General features: G+C 37.0%; 1 protein-coding gene across 1 annotated transcript in view; it reads right to left on the reverse strand.

The window, feature by feature from the left end:
• The window catches only part of LOC144977221 (tyrosinase-like protein), an 83,136-nt gene that overhangs the window by 66,674 nt on the left and 3,962 nt on the right, over positions 1–12,500 (reverse strand). Inside the window, exon 3 of the mRNA XM_078922177.1 lies at positions 8,922–9,037. Within this exon, the coding sequence (XP_078778303.1) occupies positions 8,922–9,037 (116 nt within the window). The remainder of the gene's footprint in view (positions 1–8,921; positions 9,038–12,500) is intronic.

Raw genomic sequence — 12,500 nt, forward strand, 5'->3', positions numbered from 1 at the left:
GTTGTTGTAGTAGTAGTAGTTCAGTATTAGCCGCAGCAGCAGCAGCAGCAGCAGTAGTAGTAGTAGTAGTAGTAGTAGTAGTAGTAGTAGTAGTAGTTGTTGTAGTAGTAGTAGTAGTAGTAGTAGTAGTAGTAGTAGTAGTAGTAGTAGTAGTAGTAGTAGTAGTAGTAGTAGTAGTAGTAGTAGTAGTAGTAGTAGTAGTAGTAGTAGTAGTAGTAGTAGTAGTAGTAGTAGTAGTAGTAGTAGTAGTATGTCCTACCTGGGAAAAGTCAAATGAATAGTTATTGTTTTGGGAGATGATATTTTTTTCCTTGTAAATGATCTCTCTATTATGTATTATTATATTTGTTATTTTGAATGTATAATGTAAGCATTTGAGTGTATTCCTCTTTGTTGGATGTTGTGCTTGTCTCCGGATGAGGTGATCTCAAACGAAGTACATTGGTGGTAAGCTATTGGAATCTACATCTGATCCCTATTTGTTCCCAGTTCCGCTATGTCTTACTTTTTCTTGGGTGCTTTAATTGTAATTCTAGAACTTTTTACTACCCCATTTTCTTCCTTTTTACTGGGGCTGATATATCCTAAATGTGTTGCAGCGCCATAAGACCCTTAAAAACAAAAAACAAACTACAGTCAATTTTTACTACATTTAGTTTTATTTTCAACGTTTCTTTTGCTGACGAAGGGTTTTTACCCGAAACGTCCATTGTGTCTGTACTGTTCCCACCTGAAGCCATTTGTTAGCTACTGTAAATTGTCAACAATGTGTTACAATTATTGGACGCACATTGTATTCTCGTGGATATTTTCCATGGACAAGTAATGCTATAATATAGGGAAAAATAAAAGTGCTAAAAACACACTATTATGATAAATTGCGAGAGTGGTTCTATAGCAGGCGTCATTTATATGGGTCTTAGCTACCTGTATGCCAATTTGCATGTTTTCAATCCGAATGTGCACGGTTTTATCCCAATTCCCCCTACAATAATGAATATGAAGAAAATATATGTATTTACTCAGTTATTTCCCTTGGTTAATATAACTGTAATAGGGAAAATCTAAGGCCTTAAACCGAAACTTTATAATTGATTGTCAGAGTGGTTCTAAAGCAGATGTTTTTATGGGTCTTGGTAACCTGTATATAAATTTTCATGCTTTCAATCCGAATTTGCACGATTTTAGCTTAATTCTCCCTACTATTATACACTGTTAGACTTGTAAACAAATTACGAACCACAAATAGTAGGGGGAATTAGGTCAAAAAACCCTTGAATTGTGCAAATCAGTGTTGAAAGCATGAAAATTAAATATGTTGTAGACTATGAAAAATCCTACAATTTGTGATATAGAACCACTCTGAGATAGCGTTATCAATCAAAGCTTCTGATATGTTCTCATTTATTGCCGGATGAGATTTAGTCGCCCAGGAGGCACACCAACATCAAATTTGTCATGCACGATACTTAAAAAACAAGCTTTAAAAGATGTCACTGTTGATGATAATGATGATGTCACAGTTCTTGAAAGAAGTCGAGCTTTTGCTAACATTATATCTTTTATAGAGGAGAACCATGCAACAAATATTTTACGATCGACATGAACCACTGTGGAGCTAAATCCAGAATCGTCAAAAGTGTCCCAAAAACTCATCAAGTAAGAGAGAATGTATCGGCACCCGACGCAAGTGTTTAAGGTCCGGTTTGCCTTGCACGGACTTGGGTAGATGTGGGGGGTGTTAGGTCAGTACAGTAATGAGGAAAATTCTCTCTCTCTCTCTCTCTCTCTCTCTCTCTCTCTCTCTCTCTCTCTCTCTCTCTCTCCGTCTCTCCCACTCACTCTCTCTCTCCCCCATCTCCCTCTTTTATCTACTAGTTACAACACGAAATAACCATCAGTTAGCTACCGTAAATGGTTACCATTGTATTTAAAGTTTTAGAACGCACATTGTATTATCGTGGTTATTTCCTCGGATAAGTAATGCCATATAAGAAAAAATAAAAGTGCTAAAACGCACTGTTATGGTAAATTGCCAGAGTGGTTCTATATCAGGTGTTATTTATACGGGTCTTAGCTACCTATATGCCAATTTTCAGGATTTCAACCCCAATTTGCACGGTTTTAGCCTTATTTTCCCTAATACAATGAATATGAAGAAAAATATATTTTTACGCAGTTATTTCCCTTGTTTAATATAGCTGTAATAGGTAAAATCTAAGGCCTTAAACCGATACGTTATGATTGGTTGCCAGAGTGGTTCTATATCAGATGTTTTTTCTATGGGTCTTAGCAACCTGTATACACATTTTCATGTTTTCAACCCGAATTTTCACGGTTTTAGCCTAATTCCCCCTACTAAAATAAGTAAGAGATAAATTCATCGTTTTTCCCAAAAATCTCGTGCAGACACGGTCGTTCTGGCTAGTGATCATGAGTTCACGTCAGACTTGTTTAGGAATAAAAACAATTCACTTTAATTGTTATTAACTTACAACTTATGTAGTTTGCATTCAATTTTGAATTTATGATTGATTGCATGTTATCTACATCATGTCGCAATACTCTTCAACAGTCAACAGTAACGTCACTTCCTTCCTAATGACGCATGGTAACTTAGTAACACTGGCTGTAAACTATCGGAACAATGGCGGACGCCCGTATGAAATATTTCCCCGGCGAGTATAAAAGCGTATCCGGAGGAAAAAAAAACATAAATTTGATCATGTTTTGACTTTTACACATTCTGATCACAAGGAATATGAAAAGTTCTAGCCAGCATGAAGAATAAAAAGTAATGATTTTCTTTGTTTAGAACCAAGATGGTCGCCGTTGCCGGGCTGAGTGACATTAGACTACTGAATCCAATTACCGAAGACCGATATGAAATCTCTAGCTTTAAATCTTCTTCTTCTTCTTCCATTCAGGCCACAGCTTCAGGCTGAAGATTGTATGACCGTCTTTTCGGTAACAGGGGTTTTAGAGGGAAGCCGGGAGCGATTTTTCGAAGTCATCAGTCGAAAGGGCTTTCTTAGAAGTGGTTGGTAGCGAGTTCCAAAGTCGGATGGTGGAGGGGAAGAAAGAGTAAAGATGATGATTCGTTCTTGAATGGGGGATTTTAAAATTAAATGCCGAGTTTCTTGTTTTGTTGTTGTTCCGTTTCAAATGGCTGGTTGGAATTAAGAGTTTTCCGTTTTGTGCTTTGTGGAATACGAGGAGTCTGTTGATGGAACGTCTTTCATGTAGCGGTTTCCATTGGAGATCGTTCATGAGCTGAGTTTCCCTTATATTCCGTTCATAGTTTCCAATGACAATTCCGACGTTGGACTTTTTCTAGCTCATTGATTTCTTGTGATGTGTGTGGGTCCCACACTGAGCTGCTATATTCCAGTATGGGCCTGACGTATGCTTCATAGCATATCTTTTTTACAGATTGGTGGCAGTGGCTGATTTGTCTGTTGAGGAGGGCCACGGTTCTATTTGCCTTAGTAGCTGTGTTGGCAATATGCTTCTTCCACTTCATAGCACTGTCCAGGGTCACGCCGAGGTACTTTGCATTCTCTACTTATTGTAGGGCTTCGTTAATGATTTCATAGTTGGAGTCGATTATGCTTTTCTTTTTGTTCGTCACCCTCAGGACATGGCACTTTTTGGAGTGGAATTCCATTTTCCATCTTGTCTCCCAGCACTGCAATTTATTTAGATCTTGCTGTTGTATGACAGTATCATCCACGCTTTTTATTTCTCTGTACAAGAGGCGGTCATCTGGGAACAAGTTCAATGTGGACCCCGGATGTAGACCTTCTGCCTGGCATGTCATTGATGTAAATGAGAAAGAGGAGTGGCCCTAGAACAGCCCATTGCGGTACTCCTGACTCAACTTTTGTCGTGTTAAACCCTTTACCATCGACAATTACTTTTTGGACTCTGTTACTCAGAAGGGATTCAAGCCAGCTGGTGGCATTGTTAGCAATCCCGTACTGTTTGATTTTAAGAAGCAGACCTCTGTGATGGACTTTGTCGAAAGCTTTTGAGAAGGGCAATAGAATTGCATATGTCTGACCTCGATTTTTCCAGTATTTGCAAAAAGTCATTAAAGGTTGATAGCAGCTGTGTCTCACATGATCGGCGAGCTCAAAATCCATGTTGAGCCTCAGTGCGGATGTTGTTTTCTTCCAGGTGGTCCATAATTGAGCTGTATATAATATGCTCTAAAATTTTGCAGCTCACATATGTCAGTGAGATTGAAAAATAGTTTTCTGGTAGCGTTTTGTCTCCTCTCTTGAATATTGGGAGATGTTAGCCTGCTTCCAATCATTTGGCACAACTCCTTGGTCTAGTGAGGATTGGAATATAAGGAATAGGACCGGAGCAATTTCATCCGCACAGGTTTTGAGAAGTCTTACTGGAATTCCATCTGGTCCAGTTGCTTTTTGTGTATTTAAGCCTTTGTTGTTGCGCACTTTACGTTCATATGAATGTCAGCCATTTTCTGATTCATAATTGCACTTTGTTGTTTAATGTGATTAGGTAGATCGTCGTGTGAATTTCGCGAAAAACGGAGCAAAATTTTTTCATTGAGGATATTTGCCTTTCAAAACGAGTCTTGATGCTAAGTTCCGTGCTTGTCTTTAAATTCCGCAATGTTGTTGTTTCCGCCCTTCGAATTTGCCTTAACGTATCTAAAACGTTGTTTTTGTTGTTGTCTCCATTAATAAGATTTGTCACGTGGTCGATATGTGCTTTCCTGCATTCATTTTTGTTCTAGATTTTTCAATTCTTGGTACTTTGAGCGTGCTTTTTCTGACTTCGTTCTCTTCATCTTTCTGTACCAGTTTTACTTCTGTCTAATCAGACGTTTTGATCTACCGTCAATCCAAGGTTTACTCCAAGGTTTGGCGATAATGTTTTCGTTGCAAAATTGTTTTCTATGATGTTGAATAATTCTTTCTTTGCTTTAACCCACATGTCTTCGACCGAGTCTGTCGGTTTGTAGTCGTTCAGAAAGTTTTGACAACATTATTCATATCTGCCGATTTCCATAAATGGATTGTGCGTTTTGGTGCCTTTTGTTTTGGTATAGAGGTGCGGGTGGTGACAACAACTGCTGAGTCATGGTTACCTAGTACGGGCACTGTTGTGCGTTGTTTTGCCATGTCTGGTTCATATGTGATAAAGGTCAAGGGTCAAGTTCTTTCGGGTTGGCTCGAAGTGAAGTTGTTGAAGACCGACATCATTTAAAGTATCAAGGAACAATTCATTGAGTCGCTTTGTATACTGGTCGCCGACGATTTTGTTTCCGGTCCAAATCATTGGAAATACTGATTATATTCTCCATATTGTCAAATTAACAATGAATGCTGTCACTTTTTAAAAATGTATCTGTGCATGAACGTTTAACAGAGTATTTAAAGGTTTTAAAAACATAATATAGGTTCTTAAACGATACAATACGATAAGATACGAAATCTCTATCGGTTCCACTTTCGTAAAGCTGCAAAGAAGTCTTCTTGTATCTATCGATAAGCTAATAAAGAGGACAGCTATGGAATTGGAATTTCACAATCAACCATGAGAAGATGGTTATCGAAATACGACGGAGAGACACCAGTGTGGAACGTCGTTTTAGGAAAAGGAACCTAGACAACTTTGATATGGATATCATCCAAAATGTATGGAGCTGGGTGAAATTCAAAGGAATGGACATCTGATAATTCGGGTAGAAAAAGGCCCATGAGTTCTGGACAGAGGATCATTGTTATTCGTGCAGGTGGTGAAGATACTGGATATTTTATCTTCTCTGCATTATCTGGAAGGGAGAGGCTATAATTATGGGGTCAATGCAGAGGTGTCTGAAGAATGGCTAAAGAACCGTTTTCTGCCTTCCCTCGAAGCATCCAGCTGTATTCTATTGGACAACGCTACCATTCAGTGGTCCATTATCATTTCAAGGCTCGAATTTCGGCATCAATAAAAGCTGACATGATTTCATGGTTTCAGTCAGGCAGCACTACAAAATCTGACCATTTATCAAAGGGCACACTATACATGAAACAAAACATAACAGTTTTCAACGCAGACTGTCTAATCAGTGAGTTTTGACACGAGGTTGGGTGAATTTCCCCATATCACTGTGAGCTCATTTGGGCCTAATTAGAGGGAAAGATTGTGAAAGGGAACACAAAATTCACTCTCACAGACGTGGCAATAACAAGGAAAGACTTTGAAAAGGCATTCTCCAACCTTCACAAACTGGAGGAAAATTACAATTCACTGGATAGAGTGATGCACAAAATCTTCCCGGAGTCGTTCCATTTCGCTCTTTCATCATCCTCGAGATCAGTACGTGATGAGTGATGTGTCCAGTATGTATTTGGTGTTGTTGTTGTTGTTGTTGTTATTATTGTTGAACACGTGTATTTCTTTGTGGAAACATTGTATAACCGGTACTTCTGTATAACTGCGGCACTTGGGCGTTGACAAAATCCGAAGAAGAACATCTGGATGCCTTCCATCGCACACAGCTAAGAAGGGTACTGGACATCAAATACCCCAAAAAGATCTCAAATGAATCACTCTATAAGATCACAAAAGAAAGACCAATCTCCCTTGACATTTTACAACAACGATGGCAACTTTTCGGTCACATACTACGCAGGGACAAAAACATACCAGCAAACCAAGCCATGTCGGGATACTTCCAAAAACACGGGAACCTTTTCAGAGGAAGACCGATCACAACACTCCCTGTGATCCTAAACAAAAACCTCACAACACTTGGACAAAGCATTAGTCTCATAACGGCAGGGGACCTTGAAAATCTGAGAACCCTAGCAGAGGACCGGCAATATTGGAGACACCTCACACAGGAAATACTGGAAACAGCCAAGGCGACCCGATCTTTCGGTCGAGACGCGAAAGGCATCTAAGTCAAGTAAGTAAACATTGTATTATAAATTGATGAATTTCTACTTTTGATCAGTCTGTATTAAATTTATGTAAACCTCTTTGGCATAAACACAAGTTATTACTCAAAATTTTGTAATAAAAATAATGTTGGAAGCGATAGTTATAAAAGGTAGTTAACGGTTGACATTTTTCCCTTCATATTCAGAAACTGTATGTATATCGTTTAAGTTTCTATTAATCGAACATTCCATTTTAACGAATTCCTTCATTATGGATAAGCAGAAAATTCATAATTTTGATATTCTAACTGATCTATGCATTCCAATCCTTACCAGTTATCGATTTTAATATAGTTGTAATAAGCGACACCCTTTAATATTGTTTTAAAATTCATGAAAAAAAAAACACTTTTTAATTAAGACAAATTGATTCAGAGGTTCATACAATATTTTGCAGCTGTTCATTGAGGGACAGCTGAACAAGAGAAGAAAAACACGCGCTACTTATTAACAATATGACTATAGTACTCTGAATATAGTTTTGTATCATTGATCTGATTAACTCATGGAATGGAACTGTGGATCTGATGCTACTCCATGAACTAGTAATCTGAATGTATTGCGTAGCGTGAACTTTTGCCTCTTGTGGGTCTGATGTTCATAGACTTGATATTACAACAAATTCAAATGTGGAAAAATGTGGTATTGCGAAATGCAATGGTAACTGCAATATGCCAACAAATGTCGTGTGTTCAGATTGTCCAAAGAGGAACCAGAAGGGTAAACATGGTTAAACAAACTCCCTCCTTGTGATAATTTTGAACCACATCCGATAGAATTTGTTATTTGTGACCTGCAAGTGTTCGAATGAAACTTCTACCTGGATAAAATATATCTATCTAGTGTTAACTTTTAAAAAATCGAGATACACTGATTACAATTATGATAGTATGTGCATTGGAATGAATATTGTGAGTCTTGTTCTGTGCGCTTTTATAAACTAATTTATTGCTAGGTAGGGCATCCCTTCGTAGATATTTTGATATTCATATTTTTCTTGGGATCATCCTCCACAGAATACCTCCCTTTGTTGATATTGTACATCTTCTTTCCGTTTCATCTAATTGTTCATCCTCATCACCATTATCATCCCTACCATGTACATTCATAAATCAAGCTTCTAAAGAAATCATCCTGAATTAATCACTATAAGGTCAGTTTTGAGAATATCTAACTCATCCTTTCCGTTTCTTGGCTACTCTTAATCGCTACTGATAACAGTAATCTTTCGCTATTTTTTTTTACCCAAAACTCACGAGCACTCTTTGAAACGGTAGATCTTGCAATATTATAATACCCTTGCAGTTATTTTGGTTTGCATTTCCTATATTTTTTAGCTGGCCCCCACTAGCGTTGTCTGAATATTCCCATGAATGTCCTTGCGTTTATAGCTGTCCTTGTTATTTACCTATGTGATGGTACATACCGCACGTTGATAGCTTAAAAACAAAACGATAGGCAAGGTTTTTAACGAAGTACACCAAAAAAACAAAGCCACACAGTACCTTATACATAAAATACTCAAAAAAACTATTCACTCCATCAGTTCTGAAACAGAACTGTTGAAGTAAATAGTTGTTCAAATAATAGATAGTTAGATAGATAGATATATAGATAGACAGAGAGATGGATAGTGGATCGATAGATAATAGATAGATATATAGATAGATATATAGATAGATCGAGGATGAATGGATTGATTGATTGATAGATACATCGGTAGGTAGAGACAAAATAGTTCTGTTGATTAATAATTAAATTGCTATATATCGCTAACTAGTTAAATAGAAAGATAAATAGATCGATAGATATATAGATGATTTATTGATAAATACATAGGTATATATATATATATATATATATATATATATATATAATATATATATATATATATATATATATATATATATTATATATATATATATATATATAGTTTTAGTAAATTTTACTTACAGAAATATCAGTATCCTGTGATAAGGCAAGAAAGCAGGACCTGCGTGGGCACCTTTATTGATTTCTGGGTGGGCATGGAGGAAGGAGAATGCATCATGGACGTTAGGTCGAATCCTCTGTGAATAGCACATATATGCAACGGTGAGGGTATAGTTTGTAAAAGAGAAAAAGGTTTTCTGTTCCTCCTTCTCCTCCTCCTCCTCCTCATCATCATCATCATCATCATCATCGTCATCATCATCATCATCATCATCATCTTCATTATGTCCTTACTAATACTTCCGGTACAATCAGCTGATTTGGAATGGGCCCAGTTCTCAGCCTTCTCGATTCTCGTTCCACTTTCGATTTTACTCTTTCGAGCACAAAATTGAATTTTATTTTGGTTGTAACGGTCTATTTATTCTCTTTGGACTATTTACTGTGACGTATTATACATATATTTCTATTTCATGCCGGATTATCCTTAATTAATTGTGATTATTTCATACTATTTTTACTTTTTACACGTAATTTCATGCTCTAACCTCGACTGAGTCAACGGTGAAAAGATAGCAAACACGAATCAACAAATTTACTATCTAGATAGACTCAGATCTATTTGGTTGTCAACATTTTCGCACTTCAGAAATTATTTACATTTTCTTATCATTTGTAATTTTGCTGCCTTGTTTAATCTGTAAGAAGATTAGCCCTCAAGGGTAAGGTCTTTCTTTGCCTTTCCTTCACGTTTATTCGCTGTGTTGACTCCATTGCCCGTTAGTTTCTTTTATATATCACTATTTCAATCGAGTAAAAAAATGTGATTGTTACTTTCTCCATATAACAGAAATGTAATTATTATTATTAATGTTTTTATCATCATCATCATCATCATCATCATCATCATCATCATCATCATCATCATCATCATCATCATCATCATCATCATCATCATCATCATCATCATCATCATCATCATCATCATCATCATCATCATCATCATCATCATCATGATTATTATTATTATTATTATTATTATTATTATTATTATTATTATTATTATTATTATTCATTAAATCATGGCATTGACAATGTACTAAATCTTGTACTAACTACTAACAATTATATTATGGCAAAACGCAGTATTGAGTGGATTGGTCAATATGTTTCATTTGTCAAGAGACAAAAAATTAATAATTAGAATGCCCAGCTCTGCCAAAGCGGAAAGATTATGGACAATGGTGTTAAGACTTTTAACGAATTAGCAAATGATAGTGACAAGCTAGATTTGTCTGTTGAAGATCGCTCTGAGGACACAGTGAAGGTTCTGAAGCAAAATGATACCACATGGCACAAATCGGTATACGGACACAAAAAAAAAAAAATCAGAAGGCTCGCTGTGAAAAATGAGAAATCACAAGGAAACTTGTCAAATTATCCCGATCTAGAATATCTCTCATCATCCAACTGTCCAAGGAGGCAGAGTATGCGTTTTCCCTCAGTTGACGTTATCACAAGAAATAGGACGAAATTGTGTGTTTTGTAACAATAAGATGAAGCTTCCCTCCATTTGATAATGACAAAAGAGATGAACGAAAATATCAGCGTGGCTGCAGAAATTATTAACGATGTCCAGATTCTCTCCATGTTCTCAAATAGTGATTTGATTGTCCAGGAAGCTCATTATCATAAAATTTGTCATTTCCATTTTATGAACATGAAAAGAACTGCTGAATATTACCAAAACAAAGTGGTCAATCTAGAGTCATCAATTCTAGTTTTGCTTTTGCTGAAATTGCTTCTTCTTCTTCTTCTTCTTCTTCTTCTTCTTCTTCTTCTTCTTCTTCTTCTTCTTCTTCTTCTTCTTCTTCTTCTTCTTCTTCCTCTTCAAGCTAAAACTTCCTCGTGGAAGACTCGGCAGCAGCATTCACAATTGTTTTACTGGGAGTTATCCAAATTATTCCACATTCTTATAGTTGGAGGAAGACACGAGTGAAGATGGTAGTCCAGTCTAGATTGTGGCAACATAAATTTGCCAGGATCCCTCTTGTTCGTTTGGAGGCCCTGTAATGGCACCTGCCCTTTTTTTCTGACCTGTTTAAAATACATTTAGTTCATTCTTCTCTCTCCTTTCCTTCAATGATTCCAAATGGGGTGTCATAATATTTGACTTTGATTTGTTTGGGGATTTTGTTGAACGAATTTTATAGCTTTTTTTTTTGGATTAGTAACCAATACTCCGAGATATTTTGCTTTGGTGACTTCTTCTATTGTGTTGTTCTGAATTGTATATTGTGATGGTACTATCTTTATTTTGTTGGTAATTTTCTGAAATCAATGTCCCGATGAAGTGTTCCTTCTGCCTTATTGCTCTGACAGGCCTGCATCTGCCCCCTGAAAAAATTGCCTGAAAATCCGCGAGACGTAATTGAGTTCGGGTCCAGGGCGGAGCCCTGGTAGGGAGTCGGGGGGACAACGAAGCTTTTTCAATTTAACATGAGCAAAGATCCCCATTTCCCGGAATATTTTCTTATAATTTGACCAATTCAATAGGCTGTGAAACAAAATAAAAAAGTATACTTAGGACAAAAAGAGCCTTAAAACATAATTATTAAACCCCTTAAACAGACAGCACTCACCATGAAGTTGGCTTCAAAGTTGCTAAAGGGAAGGTGTGGAGATGAAGAAGCACTGTTGGTGTGCTTTGCTTGGCCCTCTTAAGGCCATGGGAGGATGACTGAGTGGAAGTGCCCTTCCTCTTTCTCCCTTGACAATTTAATTTTTAATTTAATTATTTTTTTTGCGGCGAAGCGAAATTGCCGGAAATGCCGGCAATGCTCTGTACAAAAGACTGTCATCAGGGGGCCCAGTACGGTACCCAATGGCAAGTCTGTAGTACTGGAGCTGACTCTGACATTGCACTTTCAGTTGTTTACGGTTAGTAAGAAAATCCATTATCCATTATGTTACTCATGATTTCATATCTCCGCAGTTTAATCGCCAAAGTATGGTGATGGGCTTTATCAAATGCTTTACTAATGTCTAATATGATCTTTTTGGAGTTGTTGATTAATGTTTTCTGCTAGGTTGTTGCAAGTTGCTGTTCGTCTGTTTCACAAAAGTGCTCCTCTCTGAAGCCATGCTGTATATAAAACAATCAAGTATAGAACAGGGCAAAGAAAGAGTTTATAAATGTTCAGAATTAATCAACACGAATAGCAAAGAATACTGTGAAAGAAGTTGAACCCAGTCGTATGTTCACCCCAACAGAGACAGACTCAAGCCGGTACTACCAGGCCTCGATAGCTATACCTCAGGAAAGGAAACAGTTTAGCCTTCAATAAAACAACATATGGTTTTCTTGAACACACTCACATGGAAAAAGCTGACTACGAGGTATTGGCTTTATCTTGCGCGGTTAAAATAATTCAAAGAGATCAGGATAAACTAGAAAAGGCTGCTGCTGAAACCTCTCAAGTCTCCCAAGAAAAATCTGTTCCACAGCCATTTGTCTAATAAAGATGCATTTCGTTGGATCCTCATCATCAAAAACTGTTTATATAAGAAAGTCTTTAATTATCAAAATTATAGTTCCCA

Source organism: Berghia stephanieae, chromosome 7, assembly GCF_034508935.2.
Source record: "Berghia stephanieae isolate SIO BIC M18660-M18661 chromosome 7, UCSD_Bste_1.3, whole genome shotgun sequence".
NCBI classification, from domain to species: Eukaryota; Metazoa; Mollusca; class Gastropoda; order Nudibranchia; family Aeolidiidae; genus Berghia; species Berghia stephanieae.